The following is a 24027-nucleotide window of genomic DNA, read 5'->3' on the forward strand; positions in this document are numbered from 1 at the left end:
CTTTCTGTATCATTATATATCATATTATGAAGATACTTATTCAAATCCTTTTAGTCTTTTAATTTATTGCTTTAGTTGTAATAATGAACTCCTCCTCCTTTTCCTCCATGTAAAAATACTCTGGTAATAAAGGATATCAGAACAAACTGAACTCTGCAGTATTCACAAACTGCTCTGTATTCTAGTTCTCAGAGTTAAGTGGCAAATGTCTGGCTGGTCTCTCTTCCCGTTCTAGCCTTTGCTTCTTGGATTTCAATTCCAAACATGGTTATCTATGTAGTGCCTTGCTCTTCTTTCATGCCTCAGTGCTATACATTCCAAATTAAACACTAGTGCCCTCTGCTTGTCTTTCCCACCCCTTTAGCCCTCCCTGCTGCTCTTTCACTGTGTCTATTTTAATTTATCTCAAGGCAGGGGAGAGAACAAGCTGCAAATACTCTTAGCTACTCTGTTTTTTCCACTCCAGTTCTCAAAAGGCACTTTTGGGATAGAATTTCTCATGCTTCTACAAGTTCATCAGCCAGGTCTCAAATCCCATCAAGAAGGCTGGGTATTGATTGCAATTGGTGGAAAATAACTGCAGGAGTTGTTGGATACAAATACATAATTTCAGAAATGTTCCTCTAAAATCTCCATAGAGGTGTAGGTGTAGGAATTGGCTTCAGTGTATTCCATTAATTTCAGAGTGAGTTAGGTGTAGAAGTTACAGGAAAATGAGTGAAGAAAACACTCTTTTGGATCGGATAATTTTTAATCCAGTTTTGTGTGAGAACTGGAAATACGTTATGGAAGGAGCAGTCTATCACGTCGCTAATTTCTTCTTCCTCTTTGGCTATATGGGAGGTAGTGGAACCTTTGGTGCCATCTATATTTTTGGATTGTTGTCCATTGGCTTTCTTTGCTCTGCCATATGGGGCTGGCTCAATGCTTGTGGATTAGACATCATTATTTGGAATGTGCTTTTATTTCTGATCTGCTTGTTTCAGCTATCGCATTTAATTTACCAACTCCGTAAAGACACTTTTTCTGAAGAATTTGATCTCCTATACAAACAAATTTGCCAGCCTTTGCAAGTGCCTCTCCAAACTTACAAAGAAATAGTCAAGTGCTGTGAAGAACAGGTCTTGTCTTTGGCCAAAGATCAAACTTACACTGTGGAGGGCAAGACATCCATAGATCGTTTGTCCTTCTTGCTCTCTGGCAGGTAGGTCTCTCTTTCTCCTGAAAAAATACCCTGTGATAGTGATGCTTTTGAACACTACTAAGGAGTTTCAAAGGGTAGAGAGGCAAAGGAGCTGCATGCTTTGCTCTTTCTCACACTATGGAAGAAAAACCCAATTTTTTTAACCCAATCTGCATCCTGAGGAGTTGCATAAGTGTGTGCATGGTCATTATTTCTGAAAATGGCTTTTTTACCTGGATAAAATGAGGACGGGGTGCATATGAGGAAGCATTTGATCATGTGACTCATTATTTTCAGTGTGTATTTGAACAGTCCAGAAACAAAGTTTAAGTGAAGGCCTTTAGCCCTCTTAACTTTAAAATATGAATATAAAATATAAAAGGAGGGTGATCAGTGGCAAAATGAAAACTAATGAGCTGAGACCCCATTGCTTCTCTGTTGCAAACTGACTCCTCCAAATTTAGGAAGGTTAATATATTGTGAACATGGGAGGCAGAACGTGGGTTTTCATTTTTGGGAGATACTGGGGTGATTTACAATATATTTGCAGTTATTTAACAATAATAAAAAGAACTTTTTGGCTGAATGAAATGGCTGAATGAAAAATATTTGGTGAGTCAAAAGGATTTCGTTGTTAGTTAGAAAGACGAGACTTATTTCAAGTTAAGAGTTCAAACCATTGTTGAACTCAGAATTCTTTAATTCTATTTCCTATACTTCTCTCCAGATTTTGGGGTGGTGGTGTCCAAGTTTTTAATAAAAAACAAAGTAGACCCTCCTGCCCTGAAGACCGTTCACTCCTATGTACAATCTTTGAAGCTGAATATACTGTATATTTTGTATGAATATATATGTCACAAATGGCAGATTTTTTTAAAAAAAAAAGCTTTAAAAATGATAGGTTTTATACAATCATATTACTTAATGAGACATTTCTGAAGTAAATAATCCCTATTGCCACGAAGTATTGTATATTAGAAAAGATACAGCTTCTAAAATATTTTATATATCACTTATATCATTATTACATGTAATTATTAATTACTCTTTCCTAGCTTCCAGAGAAGTTCTTATTTTAGATCTTGTTATATTTGTAACATTCTCTAATTGTAGTAGTTAACTATTGTATAAATAAACGTAAGTCAGAAGGCTTTAATCAACTGAAGGTTTATATTAAAGAATCAGGCAGAGAAATGATCAGAAATAATTAATTGCCTTTCCTTTTAAGCAAAATAAAACCTAATAATGGTAGGAATATATTCTGAAATTTGCTTGAGAAAAAGGCATTCAAAACTACCAGCATGTAGTCTTACTGTGACTCAGAGATAGTGTATTTAGACAGGGAAAGAAAGGCAAATGCCTGCAATGGGAATGCAGGGATTTGGGGATCTGTTTTATCCTTGCTAAGGGACGCGGTGGCTCAGTGGGCTAGGACGCTGAGCTTGTCGATCAGAAGGTCGGCAGTTTGGCGGGTCGAATCCTGAATGCCGCGTAACAGAGTGAGCGCCTGTTACTCGTCCCAGCTTCTGCCAACCTAGCAGTTCGAAAGCACGTAAAAATGCAAGTAGAAAAATAGGGACCACTACGGTGGGAAGGTAACAGCGTTCCATGTGCCTTTGGCATCTAGTCATGCCGGCCACATGACCACAGAGACGTCCTCGGACAAGCGCTGGCTCTTCGGCTTTGAAACGGAGATGAGCACCGGCCCTTAGAGTTGGAAACAACTAGCACGCATGTGCGGGGGAACCTTTACTTTTACCTTTTATGCTTGCTAAAAATGTCTTTGCTAAAAAATTTACTGATAGAGTAATCAAGAGTCTCTGGCAAAGAATAAAGAAAAGCAGAGCCAGGAAACTATTTTTTTTAAAACACCTAATTTTTATTCAAGAAGATGAAACATGTGTAGGATTGTATATAGCATCAACAGATAACACGTTCATTTACAGTAGCTATTTAAAATCCCACAAAACAATATTTGCAATATAACTGCTCTGGTTGAGGCAATGCGTTATGTTTCTCAGTTTTTCTTACACACTTCCAGTATTACCATCTTACTTTTGTGATTTTTCATATATTCTACAAATATCTTCCATAAGTGTTTGAAAAAGATTTGCTAGCCCCATATATCTAAAACTATACTTTCAAACTTTGTTGAATATCTAGCAGACACTGTTCCTGCTGTTGATGCAGCTTACAGTTTCACTTTTTTTTGTCCTCCCTCCCTCTCTTGGAGATGCATCACACTTTTGATTGTGGGTGAAGGTTCATTCTCCAAGCTTGTGGGTTGGTTTCTGAACATTTCACCCTCATCCTACACCCGAACTACAGATATTCACCACTATTGCAAACTTTTGATTGTATGCAACTTTTGATTGATCCTCCTCCTCCTCCTCCTCCTCCTCCTCCTCCTCCTAATAATAATAATAATAATAATAATAATAATAATAATAATAATAATAATAACGACGACGACGACGACGACGACGATGATGATGATGATGATGATGATAATGATGATGGGAGGGATGATCACAGGGTGATCTCACAGGTTATTTTCAAATAGCCAGAAGGAGTTTCCCCCTACCCTCAAGACAAGAGGAAAATGCATCAGGCTCAAAACATCATGTCACTTTCTGAACCTCTGGAATGAGGCCAGGAGAGCTGACGCCTTGAGACAAGGCTGGCACTTGTTGCACTTGCTGCTCCAGAGGAGGCAGGGATGGTGCTTTCTGAGGAGTTCTGGCTGGGGGCAAGAATGCTTCTGGCCTCGCATACCAGCAGACTACTGTAGTAGCTGAGGGGCTTGATAAGCAAAACCCAGTATCAGTCACATAGGCATTTAGAAGAGGATCTTTTTCTGGCATTTAAAATCATTATTTCCTGCCTTTATTAATAATGGCTCTAAATCAAAAGTCAAAAGCTGTCAGGAAAGGAGATAGCTTTATTTTAGAAGTATTTGAATTACATCCAGTTCAGCCCACATTTCCATAGAACTGTCAATAATAGTTTAAATGCTAAATATATAAAAATGATGTAAATTCATTTGGTCTAGTGATTTAGTTAACATTTTAATAGTTTCTTTTATTAGCATTCTTTTATTACTCTGGGTATTTGGCCTATTCCTTTCTTCTTTTGATTGTATATAGATGTTATATTAATCCTTTTTAACTAAAGCCTACTTTTAGTTTTATCTGCTTGTTTGAATATGAATAAATTAAAATAAAATTCTGGAGTTCTTTTGCAGTGAACTGTGACCTATTTAAAACTTTCCATCATATAGCACCGCCTAAAGTCTTTTATTGTCTTATTGTTTTTTACTATTAACTGAGTTTTAAGACTTTATCAGTGTATTTTCATACCAATACACACCCACACCCATATACATATAAACATAGATACATATATTCACACTAACATACTGAGAGCCAGTTTGGTGTTGCGGTGAAAATGCTGGTCCAGAAACCAGGAAATGGAGTTCAAGGCTTCCCTTTGGCACATAAGCTTACTGGGTAACTTTGGGCACTGTTTCTCTCTGCCCAACCCACCTCACTGGGCTGTTGTTGTGGGCAAGAGAAATAGGCATGTTTGCTGCCTTGCATTGACAATGAGAAACAAATCTAATATTATCACTATATTTATAATACTTTCATTATGTAACAATTTTATCACTATAAATATTAAATCTCATAGTTCTAGTCCTTTTTTAGCATCAATTCTATGTTATATTTTCAAAGAGCTTTTTTTAAAGTAATAATTTGTTAACTTCCCTTTCTAGTTTATCTAGATAAACTTTTTGATTTTCCTGAGGTTTCTAAGAAGTTTTATCCATGCACCTTGCATCCCAGCTTTAAAAACCTCTGTGAATATCTAGTGATATGTGATCATACTCTATTAAATAATTGTTTAATATTTTATTTAAGAATGTGTGACATCACTGGTTAAAAAAATAATGTAGGATTTAATTTCCATTGGTGTAAATTAGTTTTCTTAATTGAGGTAGATAGGATAATGGAAACTGGTGGGCTTTAGGCTATTCTTGAATTTCAGTTCATATACCCTCCCCCTTTCACAGACCTTGTGGAAAACCTACTATGTTTATAAAAATGTTTTCTGCAGAAAAATGCAATTTGTATTTGCATATACAGATAATCCTCAACTTACAAGCGTTCATTTAGTGACTGTTCAAAATTACAACGGCACTGAAAAAAGTGACTTATGAACTTTTTCACAGTTACAATCTTTGCAGCATCCCCATGATCATGTGATCAAAATTCAGATGCTTGGCAAATGGTTCATACTTAAGACTGTTGCTGTGTCCTGGGGTCTTGTAATCATCTTTTGCAACCTTCTGACAAGCAAAGTCAATGGGGAAGCCAGATTCACTTAACAACCATGTTACTAAGTTATCAGCTGCAGTGATTCACTTAACAATTGTGGGATGAAATGTCTTAAATGGGGCAAAATTCAGTTAACAAATGTCTCACTGAACAATAGAAATTTTGGGCTTAATTGTGGTTATAAGCTGAGGACCTCCTATATTTCCTTTAGTGATTAGTTCTTCTTTTCTACAAAACTTTTTACAGTATAAAAAATATATCTCCTTTTTAGCTTGTTAAATGGTTGAAATGCAATTGTGGAATTGGAAAATCTATACTTGATATATTCTTTATATTTTTTCCAAATCACTTATTGCATATTGTAAAAACTAGCAGCTTTTCATTAACTTTATCTACTTCTCTAAGGAGATAATATCATAAAATAACAGAGTTAGAAGGGCGCTTGGACATCTTCTAATACAACGCCCTGCTCACGTATTGATTCGTTGTACAGTTTAGCCTCCAGACTCTTATCATCTTTGTTGCTCTTCTCTGCACTCTTTCTAGAGTCTCAACATCAGGTTTCATACTCTTTAAATAAAGTTTCGTGTTATCTTTCTCCTTTAATATTGACTCTAAATGACTAAGTAAAGCTAAAATTATTATTCTTTGTTTTATTTATAACTTTATTTTTAATAACTTATTTTATAATTACTTTTTTTCCTTCACTGTTGTAGAACAAAGTCCTTGAGAAGGAGGCAGGATAGTTACAATTATACTAAGAATTAGGAGTAATTGTCGATATAACTGAAATCTGTTGAAGGTAATAACAACAACAGAGAAAGTCATAGAAAATGAAGAAGCTAAATTACTCTGGGACTTTAGAATTCAAACAGACAGGCATCTGTCACATAACATCCCAGACGTAACAATTGTCGATAAGAAAGATGAAAAAGTTTGAATAGTGGATGTGGCAGTGCCTGGAGACAGCAGCATAGAAGAGAAAGAAATGGAGTCGATAACAAAACACAAAGTCTTACAAATAGAAATAGAACAACTGTGGCAAAAACAAGCAAATGTAGTACCAATATTAATAGACGCCTTGGGTCTGGAGCGCCAGTTGAACACCACTGGCATTGACAAATTCGCCATCAGTCAATTGCAAAAGGCCACTTTACTAGGAACAGCTTCCATCCTGCGATGAACACAACTCCCAAGGAACCTATCATGAAATGGGTTTCCTTTCAAACCCAAATATTGGGGAAATGGGATCAATCTACTAAACCTTTAGAGGAAAATTAATGTTGATAAGCAAAACATTAAGGAAACTACAAAAAGCCTGTTGAGTGTTAAATATATGCAAAGAATGAAAGTCAAAATTTATGGACTTGCAGATGGAAAACAGATTAGAGACAAAATGACACAATATGTAACAGATTGAGACTATGAATTTAAATGGGAGAGGCTTTGTAGAGTACCAAAATGAAATTCTTTCTCAAATATTGTTAACAGGTTTAAAGCAATGATACTACAAGTGGAATTTATCTAGGAAGATATTGAAGTAATGCCTGAACAGATGCTGTGATATTCCCTTCCTCCCTCTTCAAGACATTATTGTAGCCCTTGACAGATTTATCAAGCGTGATGGAGGAGGTGATGGCAGCTTGGTAAAAACAAACAGATCTCCCTTACAAAAATAGTAACTAGAATGATTCTTAGAACAAGCACTCCAAAGAGAAGAAAGGTATTCCAAGATTACACGACAGTTCTGCCCCAGGCCAAGATCTGCTATGAAGAAAAGCTTGTTATCTATAATAGAGCCACGTTGGTGCAGTTTTCATATGCTGTAGAAATATTATCTTAAATATGGAACTTAAAATTTCCACATTATTATTATTATTATTTTATTAAATGTATATGCCGCCCTTCTCCCTAAGGACTCAGGGAGGCACACAACAATAAAAATTAAAAACATAAAATAGAAAATTTAAAAAAGAATTAAACAATAAATACAATAATTATATGACAATTTAAAAACCAGTAAAAAGCTAATTAAAACCGTAGTCAGTCCAGGCCCACTTGTTGGAACAACCACGTCTTGAGGTGACGGTCAGGGGTCGTCCGCAGCTCCGGGGGCAATTCATTCCAGAGGGTCAGCGCGCCCACAGAGAAGGCTCTCCCCCTGGGGGTTGCCAGCCAGCATTGCCTGGCCGATGGCACCCTGAGGAGGCTGACTCTGTGGGAGCGAACCGGGAGATGGGAGGTTCACAATGGCAGCAAGTGGTCTCACAAGTACCCCGGGCCTAAGCCATGTAGGGCTTTAAAGGTTATAACCAGCACCTTGAATCACACCTGGAGGGCAACTGGAAGCCAATGCAGCTCACGCAGGAGTGGTGTAACATGGGAGTACCGAGATACTCCCATAAGCACCCGCGCGGCCGCATTCTGCACCAGTTGAAGCCTCCGGGTGCTCTTCAAGGGCAGCCCCATGTAAAGAGCATTGCAGTAATCCAAACGAGAAGTGACGAGGGTGTGGGTAACCATGCATAGGGCATCTCGGTCCAAAAAGGGGCAGGTGCAGACCTGTAAGGTGAAGGTTAAGTTGAAATAACTTCACAAAAGTACAATAACATGCACAAAAACAGCTAACATGCTAACAAAATTTGAAACTGTCATAGATTATAAAAAAAGAAGAGCATATCCAGCATCTGCATGATTAGCTGAACTTAGGTATCACACACACACACACACACACACACACACACAAATACACCAGTTCTAACAATGGACCTTTGCTTCCTTTGAACAGGAAAGCATAGGAAAAAAGAGCAGAAGTATTTGTTGTTCCAAATCAGGAGACTCATCTTAAAGGCCATACTTTTCAGACAGTCTCAGTACAATTCTCACAAAATACATTGTGTATTCCACAGTGAATACAAGTGACAAGATGCTAAAAATAAACCCTAAATAAGAGAAATAAATTAATAAAAAATACTTTAAACATAGAATATTTAAGTTCTACCTCTTTGGCTATGAAGTAAATGTATAAATATGTGTTTTTCTCAGAATAAATATGTATGAGTGAAAATGTATATTGGAAGTGACAAAATTTAATAATGATTGAGCAATTAATTAAACTGGCATGCTGTCCGAATTGGAAAGCCAAATCCTGCATAGACAACTGGCAACTGAAGACAATTTTGTGACTCTCCTGGTGGTGTTTAAGTTCTGATCTGAGAGTAAAGAGCAGATGAAATTGTCTTCAGAGCAAAAGAGACTTATGTTGGCAGGTAGAGATCTGAGGATGAAGTTTGAATTTCTGCCAACAGGGCTGCAGCTCCCTGCAGTATATAGGGACAAGTTTGTTCGACAAAAAGGGTTGTGTCTTCTCCCTAGTATAACAAAGGGCAAGAAACTGAAATGGCTGACAATGTCAGAATCCTAATATATCCTGCTCTAAATGAAAAGCAGTATCAAACTCCCACTGCTGCACTGGGAATCCCCAAGAGCAGAATGTGAGAAAACAGGCTGATATAAGTCATGCTGGATCCTGACTTTCCCAGAAGAGACAGTTATCAAGAAGGATCATGGTAGCCAGGGAATTACTAGAAAAATTAAGTTTATGCCAGAAATACAGCTGGGGTAAATGGCCACTGAAACCCAAGGGAATTAACACAGTTTCTGAGTTAAATGCTACCTTTGAAATGCAGGACAGTCCTCCAAATATCACTTTTAAGAATCTGGACTGTGCTATTTCTATGGATTATAGGTTGTTGTGTGTGTCAGAAGAATAATTTTGGGTTTCAACTCAAGCCGGGTTTGTGCAAGAGTAAATAAAAATGAAATCCAGACAGCTGTGAGGAAAGGAGAAGTATTTATTTATTTCCAAAAGCAAAGAGTTGCCTTGGGGGCAACTGCAGAAAAATGGGATATAGCAAGATTGTTTTATAGGGGAGCTTGTCCTGAGTACGAAAGTGCATACGTGCTGATTCTAGGATGATATTTGAGGGGTGTGGGTATGTGTAGATAGATGTCACCTATGATGTTTATTCTTGTGAACGTGAAGTTCCGCTGGATGACCATTTTAATTTATTTGTGTTTACAGATCTTCTCCTTTGATATGTGAGTTAGGTCTGGGTAATTTATTTGGGGGTTTGAAGAGGTTTGAGTAAAATTCCCCCCCCCCCTTTGCTATTTTTACTTGATTAACTTACTTGATTAATTGACAGCTTGACTGTCAGTTATCTAGTGGAGACAGATTCTCAGTCCAGTGTGGATTCTGTAAATGTTTCAGGGAAGATGGAAACAGTATAAGGAATAAAATATATTTTGATATAAAATTTCCCACATATGCCATATAATATCTGGGTGAGAAATTTTGCTATAAAGACCCTTATTGCATGAACATATTCTTATTTCCTTTAGAGTAAAAGAAACTGAATATAGCCTTAGTAATATGATTATTAGCATTATTGGAAATAGATTGAATTTGTTCACACCCAACTTTAGAGTGTTGAAAAAATTTACATAAGATATCTAAAAGTTAAAACTTGGCCTCTAGTGTTATTCTTTATCTGCCATATCTCAGTCCCTTTTTAGGAATGTGTTCAAATTAGCAGTACAGCCAAGTGAACGGAGGCAGTCTGGAACAATAGCAAAGACAAAGGAAGTCACAAGATTAACCTTTACTCTTGATGATAATGTTTTAATATAGCAATACTGGATGGTATTCTGGAATTGTTGTCATTGTGATGAAATTCAGAAAACTTTTACCAGGTATGTATCTTTAATCATACTGTTCAAAATTTATTCTGTTGAAGGAAACCAAAGAGACTAGTCAGCCTGAATGCAAAATATTTTAAATTTCTCTTTAAAGTTCCTAGACCAGTTGCTAGACAATTGATGTGTTTTTCCCTGGAAGGATTCAATAATGCAATGTTTATTAAAACCCTAGGATAAATTTGTCCTCTGTTTTGAGAAAGAATAGTACCTTGGCAGCGTTATATGGTTCATATACAAGTGTCAGCAACAATGTAGAAAAGCAGCTCTGCAGTAGAAAAAGGTGAAGGTCATGATTCAGTCTGGAAGGTGGGAATGCTGTCTAGGCAACGGACTTGGTGAATCCAAGGACCTGCCTCATCTTCTCTAAGGTCTCTTTTTAGATGGGAAAAGTCTCTTGATTGGTGGGACAAGATTATAGGTTGTCACATATCCTTTGCTTTTTTTCATCATAGACAACATGGGTAGATGCATACAGGGCTGAACTAAATGGTTGTCCAGTATACAAAATGGCCACACCTGATGAGGGAGGCAAACTCTGAAAAAGCTCTGTCTAAAACAGGGTAGTTGACACATGGGGTATCATTGCTCTGACAAAAAGTATTCCCCTTCTTCGGTTGTGAACATGTGCTTTGGAACAAGGATGAAGCGAGAAGGGGAAGGGAGCTGTTGCATCAAACCTTCCGCTTGCAATGAGTCATCGTTTACTAGCCCTGGTTAGAGCTGTGAAGCTTGCTTCCTGTGAAATGCTTGCTTCTTTTGGGAGCATATTAATGAATAGCAGTTTGCACACAGAGCTTGAAGCCTCACTATTGTTTCCTTCTTCCAGGCACCTGTCTGCCTTGTCTTCATGTTACTTATATTGTGTGCAGAACAATCTGCTATTGTTGAACAGTATTTTTTTTAAACTGCCACTTTGTTTCCACAGATATTGATGTCTAAAACAACTCTATCCTATATGAAGGTGTTGTTTGTATCTAAATGACCACCTGCATGGACCTTATCATATGTCTTTTAATTGTTCAGCAATTGTACAACAGCCTTTTTAATTGTAATAATTTCCCTGCCCTCCTTTTTCTCTTTCTGCAGGGTTAAAGTAAGTCAGGATGGACAGTTTTTACATTATGTTTTCCCATATCAGTTCTTGGATTCTCCGGAGTGGGAATCATTACAGCCTTCTGAAGAGGGAACATTTCAGGTAATATTCTTCATAATGTTCTGATTTCTTTATAAGTTCCATCTTTCATTTTCTATTGAGGAGCAAAGAGTGTGAGCGTCCAAGAAAATGTTTGTGTAGTTCAGCCTATTTACTATGTCTTGGGATGTTTGCTTCCACTCTTCCTAGCTAGAATAGAATAGAATAGAATAGAATAGAAGAATAGAATAGAATAGAATAGAATAGAATAGAATAGAATAGAATAGAATAGAAGAATAGAATAGAATAGAATAGAATAGAATAGAATAGAATAGGAATAGAATAGAATAGAATAGAATAGAATAGAATAGAATAGAATAGAATAGAATAGAATAGAATAGAATAGAATAGAACTGGAAGGGACCTTGGAGGTTTTCTAATCTAACCCCCTGCTCAACCTATACTGCCTCAGACAGGTGAATGACTGCTCAGGTCACCTCTCTATGCGACCAGTTATCTTGCAAAACTCTCTTACGTACTCCAGAGCAGGTCTGCCGGCCTGTTTTATTTTATGGATTTGTTCTTCTGCTTTGAGGGCAATGGATGAATCCTCAAATCTTTCTCTCAGTCCTAGGAGGAAGAGGTTGGGGTCCTCCAATTTGGGGGCTTGCTCATTATATAAATTGTTCAGACATTTGGCTGCCTCACCCTCTAAGCTGGACGCATTCACATTGACTATGGTGCCTGGGTCCGGGTAGAGATAGGCCCAGCAGTTCAAATGAGAGCACACTTGGTTGAGGAAAAAAAATCAGCTTCTCTGGGTCCCCATCGAAGTTTGCTCTGAAAGGTGGAGCAATCATTGGCTGCTGGGCCCCCCACTGTGGCTGTTGCACTCCCAGTTGCTGCTCGCCCCACTCTGGCTGCTGCCGTATTCCCAGGGGTTGCACGTTTGGGGGCTGTGGACATCCTCCCACCAGCTGCTGATCTCCTGGCTTCTGCACCACCCCAAGCAGTTGTAAAGGTTTCTGTTAGCTGCTGCAAGCTCAGGGATTGCTGACTTTCCACCTCCAGGGGCTGGCATATTCCCCATTGCTGCAGGGGGCCCAGACTGGGTTATCGATATGCACACTGGTTTGGGGATTGGCTGTCCCGGAGACTGGAGCTGTCTTTCTCTGTGTGGCTGGAGGCCCTGGCCAGGGACTTCAGGGACTGGAAGGCTTCTCTTGGCAGGAGTTGATTCCTGCTTCTCATCTCTAGCTCTTCAAATCTTTCCACTGACTGATGAGCTGTAGACAGGTATTTCCACTCACCCAAATCCTCAGTGGCAGATGATCTGGTAGCTCTCCACCGGTCTGCTTTTGAAGCCTTTGAGGGTGGTAAGGCAGTCTCGAGGTGTCTGGAGTCTCCACTGGGCTGGGCCCAATCTGATGACCAGATCAGCTCTCCTAGCTGCTTGAGTTTTGCCTCCAGATGGGAGTCCTGCAAAAGCTCTTCCTCCCCCAACTTGCTGTCTGTCGCTTCCCCCTCTGGGGTAGCAGCTGCTGCCAGGTTGCTGGCTTCAAGCAGTTTCTCTTTCTCCGTGATGAAATCTTCTCCTGAATCTTTGTCAGCTTCCCTCAAGTCTAGGGACACCAATTGGGGCTCAGGACCCCTAGATAGTTTGGAAAATTTGGAGATTTTGGTTTAATGTCATGGTTCCAACAAATGAAACTCTTCAAAGAACTTCAAGGCATTGTTTACCTTAAAGAATCTTTAATCTTTGGCACATGCATGGTCAAAGCCAAAATCTGAATTCTCCTCCCCTTAGCACATAGTATCAAACACAGTTCCCTCCTCTAATTAGCAGTCATTAGCATTCTCCAATTAGTTTGAATTGCAGGTTTTCCCTCCTGTTCTAGCCCACCATCTCTTATCATCTCTTATTTCAAAAGCCCATGAATTCATACACTTTTACAATATTGTTATGTCTAACTAACTCTCATCACATTCCTCCTCCTCCCCAGTATCATGTAATTCTAAGAATAAAGCATAGGAAAGAAAAAGGCTGCATCTCCATATGTTGTCAAAGTAAAGACATCCAATGTTAGCAGTGTAGACACCCAGGTATTCATGTCAGGCTTATTGGTCTGTAGTTTCCTGGGTCTGGTTTTTCCCCCCATTTTTTGAAGATGGGAACCACATCAGCTCTTTTCCAGTCCTCTGGTAGTTCCCCAGTGCTCCAAGAACTTTGAAAGACCTGGTTCAATGGTTCTAAGATCCTGTCTACCAGTTTCCTCAGAACTCTGAGATGCAATCTATCAGGACCTGTGATTTGAATCTGTCTAGAGTTGACAGGTGTTCTTTTTCCTTAATTTTCTTATTTTAATTTGCATTGCTAGTCTGTCTTTTAAGGTTCTGTTTTTGGTAAGTTGGGTTGTATTTTCTTCTTGTGTGAAGACAGTTGCAAAGAATGAATTAAGCAGTTCTGCTTTCTTTCTACTGCCAGTTACTTCCTTACCATCTTCTCCTATTACTCTGATTGCAGTTAAGAACCTTTATAAGGTCTTATCTTGCTGCGATGAGGATGGCGAGGGCTAATTACTTCCCCGCCCTCATCGTGTCCGGAGATAATCGCCCAGCCGCCCTGTTTAGGGTGACTCGCTCCCTTCTTAAGCAGGAGGTGAGGGAGGATCCCTTGCAGGGACGGGCCGAGGAGTTTAGTCATCATCTGACGGACAAAAACGCTCAGATCCGGGCCAGTTTGGACTCTGACTGGGCGGAGTCTGACGTGGAGGAATCGGACGGTCTTGAGCATGTTATCTGGACTGAGTTCGATCCTGTTTCCCCTGATGATGTGGACAGGATCATGGGGAGGCTGAGCTCCACCACTTGTTTGTTGGATCCGTGCCCCTCCTGGCTGGTTTATGCAGCTGGGGAGGGGGGACACGAGGCTGGTTCCAGGCAGTAATAACTGCTTCTTTGAAGGAGGGTGTCTTCCCCGCCGCCTTGAAGGAGGCGGTGGTGAGACCCCTCCTCAAAAAGCCTGCCCTGGACCCGGCTGTTTTAAATAACTATCGTCCGGTCTCCAACCTTCGCTTTCTGGTGAAGGTTGTTGAGAGCGTGGTGGCGCATCAGCTTCCTCTGTTCCTGGAGGAAACTGATTATCTGGACCCGTACCAATCGGGTTTCAGGCCCGGGCACAGCACGGAAATGGCATTGGTCGTGCTGGTGAATGATCTCTGGCGGGCTCGGGACAGGGGTTGCTCCTCTGTCCTAGTCCTATTAGATCTCTCAGCGGCTTTTGATACCATCGACCATGGTATCCTACTGCGGCGTCTCAGGGGGCTGGGAGTGGGAGGCACTGTTTTATGGTGGTTCTCCTCCTATCTCCTGGGCCGCTCGCTGTCAGTGTTGACGGGAAGGCAGAGATCCACCCCGAGGCCTCTCGTTTGTGGAGTTCCTCAGGGGTCGGTTCTCTCGCCCCTCCTGTTCAACATCTATATGAAGCCGCTGGGCGAGGTCATTCGTGGTTTCGGGGTGGGGTATCATCAGTATGCTGATGATACCCAACTTTTTTTCTCCACCCCGAACTAACCCAGTGATGCCCTCGCCGTGATGTCCCGTTGCCTGGAGGCGGTCCAGGTCTGGATGGGGAGAAACAGGCTTCGTCTCAATCCTGCCAAGACTGAATGGCTGTGCGTATCGGCATCTTGGGCTAACCAAACTATTCCACCTTTAACGATGGGGGGTTAGGGCTCGCAACTTGGTGTCCTCCTGGACTCACGGCTCAATTTTGAAGATCATATAGGAGCTGTGACCAGGGGGGCTTTTGCCCAGGTTCGCCTGGTGCGCCAGTTGCGATCCTACCTGGACCGAGATGCCCTACGCACAGTCACTCATGCGCTCGTGACCTCCCGTTTAGACTACTGCAACGCTCTCTACATGGGGCTGCCCTTGAGGACCACTCGGAGGCTTCAACTGGTGCAGAATGCGGCTGCGCGAGTTGTGATGGGGGGTTTCCCGATACTCCCATGTAACACCTCTACTCCGTGAGCTGCATTGGCTTCCGGTTGCCCTCCGGGTGAGATTCAAGGTGCTGGTGATGACCTATAAAGCCCTGAACGGCTTGGGTCCGGGATATTTGAGGGAACACCTGCTGCCAGCATCAAGTTCCCTTCGTCCAGTGCGCTCACACAGGGAGGGTCTTCTCAGGGTGCCGCCGGTAAAAGATTGCTGGCGGATAACACCCAGGGGGAGGGCCTTCTCTGTGGGTGCACCTGCCCTCTGGAACCAGCTGCCCGTGGAGCTCAGGACTGCCCCTGACCTGCGTTCATTCCACCGGGACCTGAAGACTTGGCTCTTTGAGCTCTCTGGCCCAGGCTGAGAATTTTAACTGGGGTTTTATTTTCAGGGATAATTTAATCTTTTTAATTGTCTTTTAACTTTTGTATTTTGTATTGGTGTGATTTTAAAATGCCCTGTAAACCGCCCTGAGTCCTTCAGGAAAGGGCGGTATATAAATCTAATTAAATTAAATTAAATTAAATTAACTGCCTCTAAAGACCATCTGCTCTGGGCTTCCTCCTGCACTTGGTAGGGCACTGTGAGAATAGACTAGATGAGCCAGGGGAATCTGACCCAGCTGGGCACTGCTTATGTTCTTATTCAGCCTCATTCAAAATAAAGAGATACTCTGTATGCTTCCCTTGTTTTTGTCAATCTCAAACATCAATCCACTTTCCCAATGTCACTGAGCTTTTCATAGGATCGCGAAACCCCCACCAGGCGTATGACTGTTCTCCCACTCCCCATGGTAACTGGTGGTGTGGGATGAAACCATTTTTTCCATCTTAACTAGCCTGGTGTTGGTCTATTTTTCCTTTTATTTAGCAGCACCCCATCTGGCCTGCTATGGATTGCGGAGTGCTGGTTCTGGACTGTTGATATGGCCTCAACCCCTCGTTAGGTCCTCCTGCTCATTTTAATCTTTATGCCTGAATGGGGGAGGACTATGCATGCCCCTGGAACATCTCCACCAACGGCACCCTCATGTGACCCACCTGGGTCGGCTTGGCTGGATGTTTGGGCATGGTTACATGCCCCTGCCCCTGTGACTTCCCATTAACTGTCCGGGAGAACCCGGGAACTGGTGTCTTACTGCAGTGCCTCAGGGGGTTGGGAGTGGGTGGCACTGTTCTACAGTGGTTCTCCTCCTACCTCCTGGGCCGCTCGCAGTCAGTGTTGACGGGAGGGCAGAGGTCTGCCCCGGGGCCCCTCGTTTGTGGAGTCCCTCAGGGGTCAGTCCTCTCTCCCCTCTTGTTCAACATCTATATGAAGCCGCTGGGTGAGCTCATTCGTGGTTTTGGGGTGGGGTATCATCAGTACGCTGATGATACCCAGCTTTTTCTTTCCACCCCAAACTAACCCAGTGATGCCCTTGACGTGATGTCCCGTTGCCTGGAGGCGGTCCGGGTTTAGATGAGGAGAAACAGGCTTCGACTCAATCCTGCCAAGACTGAGTGGCTGTACATACTGGCATCTCGGATTAACCATTCTATTTCATCGTTAACCATGGGGGGTGAGGTGTTACCCCCCCGTAGATAGGTCCCGCAACTTGGGCGTCCTCCTGGACTCACGGCTTAGTGTGGAAGATCATATAGGAGCCGTGGCCAGGGGGGCTTTTGCCCAGGTTCGCTTGGTGCGCCAGTTGCGGCCCTATCTGGACTGAGATGTCCTACGTACAGTCACTCATGCACTTGTGACCTCTCGGATAGACTACTGCAATGCTCTCTACATGGGGCTGCCCTTGAGGACCACTCGGAGGCTTCAGCTGGTGCAGAATGCGGCTGCGCGAGTTGTGATGGGGGTCTCCCGATATTCCCATGTAATGCCTCTTCTCCGTGAGCTGCATTGGCTTCCAGTTGCCCTCCGGGTGAGATTCAAGGTGCTGGTGATGACCTATAAAGCCCTAAATGGCATGGGTCCGGATTATTTTAGGGAGCACCTGCTGCCAGCAGCCACTTCCCATCGTCCTGTGCGCTCCCACAGGGAGGGCCTCATCAGGGTCCTGCTTGTCAGGGAGTGCCGGCAGGCGATCCCCAGGGGGAGAGCGTTCTCGGTGGGCACGCCTGCCCTATGGAATCAGCTGCCTGTGGAACTCCGGATCGCCCCCGACCTTCGCTCGTTTTGCCGGGACCTAAAAACGTGGCTATTTGACTTAGCCGGCCTGGACTGAGGGGTTTTAAGGTTTTAATTTTAAATTTTAAACTGTTTTGGGGCTATTAATTTAATTTTATTTTAATTTGTACATTGCACTGTTTTAATTTGCCCTGTAAACCGCCCTGAGTCCTTTGGGAAAAGGGCGGTATATAAATCGAAACAAATATAAATAAATAAATAAATAAATAAATAAATAAATAAATAAAAGTAAAAATGTAAACACAGATTTGCAACAACTGTATACAATGTTCCAAATTATTCAAGAAATATTTGACCAATGTATTGTAAAAACTCATTTTCAAAGATAATGCGCACAAATAAACATATTCAACATGAATTTCTTTCCAAATGTGGATTTCTTGTATATTTGTATAAGTCTAACAAAATGTGAGATAATACATGACTTTGTTATCCTTAAAAACAAACACTTGAACTTTTTTCTTTTCTTTCTTTGGCAGGTAACTTTGACAGCAGAGATTGACTCCTGTTTTATCAGTTGGCAAAGAAAAAAGCTCTACTTGCTTCTGGCTAAGGAGCGCTACATTGCCCGACTCTTCTCTGTCCTCCTTGGCTATGACATCTCAGAAAAGCTCTATGCCTTGAATGAAAAGCTTTTTGCTAAGTTTGGCCTTCAATTTGACATCCGCTTACCCAGCCTCTATCATGTCTTAGGACCTACTTCAGACACAGAGGTAGAAAAGGCAGAGTACGAAGAGGCAGTTGTGCGTGTAGGTGATTTACCTGCGGTTGGCCAAAGAGCTCCTGGGGTTTCTTGCACTGTGTCTCATTCTACTCATCCTAGGAAATCTCGGCCTGACAGTGACCTGTCTGGTGAGGACTCTACCAGTCTTGTATTGGAAGATTTTGCTGAGTTGACAGGGTCTTTTATGGACTATATGAGTGAAGGGGAGTATTTGAAGTGAGTAAACATGGGCACACTTCACCCTGAATAAGTAAGTATTCTTTGTGCCTTTAGAAAGAAACATATCTAGATATGCAAGGAAAGGGTACCTGATGTATCCAGCATACTGATTACCTCACATTTCCTTAGAACCTGTGGTATATCAATTCTTAGCTCATTTGCTGCAAAAAGAGTGCTTTGGGTCATGGCTTTGTCAAACTTCATCTCATTTTTGTATGAACTACTAGCTTCCTTAATGACTGTAAGAATGCTGTTGACATTATATCTTGATTTTGGTAAGGTATTTAACAACATAGCCGTGACATTCTGCTTAGCTAATTAACTAAATGTAGGCTAAATGGTTTGAGAATTAGTTCAATACATTGTTAGCTCAAAAACTGAACTTGGATAATGCTCATTAATGATTCTTCATCGAACTAGAGAGAAGATACTACTTAGAATGCCATGGGGTTCAATCCCAGGCATGTTACTCTTCAATATTTTTATTAGAGATTTGGATGAGGTGGAAGGAATACTTATTACATTTAGAGATGACATAAAATGATATTAGGCTTCTTTGAAGCAATTTAGATTTACTACAGTGATAATCATTGCAGGAATCATTTGGAACCATGCCCCGTTGCTGTGCAATCTTACAGTATCCCTCACACAGTGCCCATCCTAGGAAGGGGAAGGAACGGATATTGGGGTGAATAATATAACAGATTCACTCTTCTGTCGATGTGCTTGTCCACAAGAAGATTGAATTACACCATTTCATTTTTCATAGGTGACACCAAGACTGGATTTTTACTATGATCCTTTTGTCATATTTATCTCTGTCAGCTTTAATATCTGTTTCAAAAATGGTTAGAATCATGTGCTGCATACTATGTCCTATTTATTGATGTTTTCCTGAGGCTTTGGTTTGAAGCTGAATATTATTAATACCTGTATACTTGTTTGTTTTTAAATTTGTGTTTGAAACCATTCTGCAGAGCAGGTCTAGGCAAATCAGGCTGTATTCCTCATCACCCCATTTTTTTGTGATTTTTCAGTTCCTATACATGCAATTCGATGACAAAAGTGCCATTATTTGGTGATGTTATTTTTAGGAAATTTGGGTAAAATGGAAATCTTCAACTGACATAATTTTAACTGCTCTCCTTTGCCCACCAATTTGGAGTTACTTGACCAAAGATCAAGAATTCAAAATTTATTTATTTATAAATGTTTAGACGTCTATCTCCCCTATAAGGCAACTTTGGGCAGCAAAAAGTTGTTCATTTTATTTTAAAATCTTTTATAGGCTTTTATTTTAAAACCACATTTTGCCATAGCTACACTTCTTAACAATAACAACTTTACAAATTAACAAAACTCTTGTTAAAAATCCCATGAATGCGTAATAATATGATTCAGCTTAGAACATGTGAAAGGTTTTAGTAAGACAGTTTCTTTAAACATAGTACAAACCAAATATAAATTTCTGGAAAAGAGTTTGTGAGCATAGGAAAATAGGAAGAAAATAAGGCTCCAATAATACATTTATTGATCTAAATTAGCTAATTACAAGTTATCTTGAGAAGCAGACAAAATTCACTTTAGCAAAGGATCTGAAAGAGAAGATCTTGGTCTCCTGATAAAATAGATTCAAACCCACCTTAAGAATATTTTTTTACTAATTGTTATTAATCTGAAAACAGCTTTTTGGTGGAGGCTGAGTGCTTTATTGGTTATACTTTCCATTTCTGATATTAAAAGGCTAGCACTAACTGTAAAAGTCATTGAGAAAATCTATTTTTAAATATGTCTGTGGAGATTCTCAATCATCCAGGTCATTGCTGTTTTAAAGGTGCTTTTCAAAAGGCAAATGGACTTCCTTGGTTTTTTTTTCCTGGAAAACATTTTGCTTCTCATGCAAGAAGCTTCTTCAGTTCTGGCTGAAATGAACTGAAGCTCCCAGAACTGAAGAAGTTTTTTGGATGAGAAGCGAAACATCTTCAAGGAAAAACCCAAGGAAGTCCAGTTGCCTTTTGAAAAGCACGTTTGGGACATTTTTAAATATATCTTCTGTCAGTTCTAACAGGAAATCTATTGCACGGAAGAGTGATGAAAAGAAAAGAAAAAGTAAGGTTTGCTCTGATTTCCTGCAATGCAACCTGTGCACCCTCAGATCTGTTGAGTTACATCACAATGTTGGGATTTGATTCAACAAGATTACAATTCTAAAGCTTTTCTCCTTGGGACACCAGGTTTACCTCCCCCCCTGCATATTCAAGGTGGGCTGGACTTAGATCTCTTGTGGGTATAAAGGGACCCAAGGCTGATGATGCACTTGATCCCCCCCTCAGGCTCAGTCTGGTCATCTCCTTGGTGAAACATTAGGATAAGATTAGCTTAGGCAATAGAGTTGCTTCCTTTAAAACTGGGCATAAGCTAGTTCTTATAATAATTATGGATTCTCTTTCATACAGCTTTGGGAAACCACCTGAGGACTAATCATCCTGCCCTTGCAAAAGGACGAGCCCCTCTGGCTCCAACTCAGACCCCAGAACTCTAGAGAACAGCTATTGGGAATCCAAGACCTGCATGAAGCAATCAGGTCACTGATTGCCAATCAGGATGCCCTTCATTGTTTGTCTGTCAAAGCATATATAAATTTTTTGTCCATATGATGCACTTTGAAAGGTATGCATAGAAAAGAGAGGCAGTGATGGGATATTTTCCAGAGTATATCAGTCTGCTCTGCCACCTGGATGTTTGTATTCTTGAACACTTGATATATGTTAAATATATTACATGTCTTGGAATTATGATGGTATAATTAATTGATGGAACATGATAGAGGTTCTATTGATTTTCTTCTTTCATAAATCAAAGAAGGAAGAAAACTATATTCCACTTGTTCCTTCAATTTTGGTAATCATTAGTGTGTTTGCTAATATGAGGAGTCTTTCTTCTCACCAAAGCTATATTCTTCACAAAGGCATCCCACGATAACACAGACCTTAAATAAACTTTCCCCCCATACCTGGAAGATTCAGTTGGTATAATATGCAACAAGTAGGCTGCCATCTGGTGTATAATACTAGATACATATTATAACTGTGAGGCAAGATCTGCACTTTCAGGGTAAAATTTAAAGATTTGTCTTTAAATTTTAAACAGTTCACAACATAACTACCTAGGGACCACAGGATGAATCTATTAAGACAGTAACATCAACTGGAGAAATTCTCTTGAAGATGCATCTGCTTTCCAAACTGTTTAATAGGAGCAAAGTAAAAGGCTTTCCTTTTGCTCCCCATTCGTCTTCAAAAAAGATCAATATATCCCTTTCCAATTTGGGCTAGTTTATAGTGATTTACAATATTTTAAGTGTTGGCTTTTAATTGTTACCTTAGCTGCTTTGAGTAACTTATGGAGAGAAAATCAGGATATAAATTAATATAGCAACTCTGTCTTCTTTCTTCCTGCAGAGGATAATATACCAATTATAGGGATGCAATGAATTGAGAGAATGAAGCATATAGTATATGCCACTATTAGTTTCCATAATTCACCCAACTTGCATGACAGAAATGAAGTTGCTTTTCAATAGGATTGGCCCCAGTGACATCAGATTCTCCGCAGAAAGCACTGGTGTGATGAAAAGACTTACAAAATGACTCTAAGAAGCCCAAGTGAATGGAAAGTTAAATGAAAACTTTATTTTATATGTTATTAATGAGAGACAAAGGTTCTACAGTTAGCACTTTGGAGGGTGTTGCTTTTAAACCCTACAAAAACATCTTTACAAAATAAAATTAAAATAGTGATGCCAAGTCTGGTAACCTGTCCTGATACTGTTACTGTCTTTGTTTTAATACCAAAGGATTTTGCTGAGACAGAAGGAAGATCTTCACTCCTCCCAAAGAAGTCAAGATCAGACAAAACATGTATATGTCCATCTTCTATGCTTTTCCTGTTTTGAATTAGGTTATATGACATAGAAAATCTTTATATTTTCAACATGCCAGTTGTCTTGAGCAAAGATTTTAGATTAAGGGGTAGAATTTTACTTCCATTTACTGCAAAATACTAGTTGGATATGAAGGAAAAAGTTTCTGCTGTATTGAGTAAAGTCTTCATCTAATGCACAGGTGTCAAACACACCGTGTCACATCACATGTTGCGACGTATCACGGTTTTTTTCACATTGCCGGAGCTGGGGTGGGTGCGGCCTCCACATGATGCAACCAGCCCGCGAGCTGGCAGTTTGACACCACTGATCTAGTGGGTCAGAAAATTGAATTGAATGTGCTAATGAACATAAGGAGTAGAAGAGAAATTCATGAAATGCCCTCTTCCTTGATAATGGCCTTCCACTCTTAAAAACATGCCATTTGTTTCCTTCTAAATGGAGAACTACATTTACAGTGAATAGTATGATATAGGGAACACTTCAAACAATTAGCACCACGCACAGTGCCATGAACACATTTTCACTCCAGATTTATTAGTAATAGGTCCTGTTCAATTAGGTGCTGTTCCATTTTATGTACATTGCATTTATTTTCTTCATAGTTGTAAAACTATTTAATTTTTACTAAAACAGGCTTAAATTATTAATAGTTGAAGTGAAACAAGTATTCTGTGACAGAAAACACATATTCAAAAAATTAACGTCACACATTTGATTTTAAAATACCTTCTAAGTCAGGGCTTTTCAACCTTTTCACCCATTGTACCCCTTTTAGGATATGGCAACATCTGTGTACCGCCAGTCGCCTAGCAAGGTGTCAAAAACTTGACCAAAAAAAAAAAAAAAAGGAAAAAGGTGATGAAGTACAGGTAGTCTTTGATTTACAACAGTTCACTTAGTGACTGTTCGAAGTTACAATGGCACTGAAAAATGTGCCCCCCAAGCCACAGCTGAGCAAGACAGCTGCCTGCCCGCCCGGCGGTACTCTTCCTCCTCTCTGAGGTTTTCATTGTTGTGAGCATTTCTGTTGAGGATTGGTAGCGGCAATGGGGTGGGGGGTGTTTGGTTTTTATTCCCCCCATCTGCTGGGTGGTTGCAGCAGGTTTTGGTCACTTCACATGACCCTGGGACACTGTGACCATCATAAATATGAATCAGTTGCCAAGCATCTGAATGTAAATCACAAAACCCTGGAGATGCTGCAATGTTCCAGCTGATCGGCGCTTCTTCTGGGCTCAGCAGAAGCGCCAGGATCAGTGCCAAGCTCCAGCTAGAGCCTGGCAATGATCCTGGTGCTTCCACTGAGCCCTGACAGCCCCAAAGAAGTGCTGATCCTGGTGCTTCTGGTTGAAAAGCCCTGTTCTAAGTTAACTGTCTACCTGTTAAAATCTCTGTGTCCACAAGGGAAAACTGTGCTAATCACACTGAATGTTGAGGTTCTGGAGAAGGGGGTTATGGTTTGTAATAGTCATCACTTGTGGCAAGCACATCATCTTCTCACTGAAGAAAGAACAGAATAAAGTTAAAAGATACTACTAAGCTTGTAAT

General features: G+C 40.5%; 2 protein-coding genes across 3 annotated transcripts in view; one reads left to right on the forward strand and one right to left on the reverse strand.

Moving 5' to 3' along the window:
• Positions 1-713: 713 nt before the first annotated feature.
• On the forward strand, positions 714-21638 carry POPDC2 (popeye domain cAMP effector 2; the record flags this gene model as incomplete). Of its 2 annotated transcripts, none has more annotated exons than XM_081322121.1 (4): positions 714-1204; positions 11368-11476; positions 18070-18564; positions 20990-21638. In XM_081322121.1, the coding sequence occupies 3 exons, from the start codon at positions 714-716 to the stop codon at positions 18532-18534; spliced, it is 1065 nt and encodes a 354-aa protein (XP_081178247.1). In that variant the 3' UTR covers positions 18535-18564; positions 20990-21638. The 2 variants fall into 2 exon arrangements, with proteins under 2 accessions (XP_081178247.1, XP_081178248.1); XM_081322122.1 differs by lacking the exon at positions 714-1204 and adding an exon at positions 10168-10275 and having other exon boundaries at positions 18070-18442.
• A 2144-nt stretch (positions 21639-23782) lies between these two features.
• The window catches only part of PLA1A (phospholipase A1 member A), a gene marked incomplete at its 5' end in the record, with an annotated part of 71175 nt that continues 70930 nt past the window's right edge, over positions 23783-24027 (reverse strand). The window contains one exon of the mRNA XM_081319816.1: positions 23783-23979. Within this exon, the coding sequence (XP_081175942.1) occupies positions 23895-23979 (85 nt within the window). The 3' untranslated portion in view covers positions 23783-23894. The remainder of the gene's footprint in view (positions 23980-24027) is intronic.

The sequence above is a fragment of the Vipera berus genome, assembly GCF_964194415.1.
Source record: "Vipera berus genome assembly, chromosome: 2".
NCBI lineage: Eukaryota > Metazoa > Chordata > Lepidosauria > Squamata > Viperidae > Vipera > Vipera berus.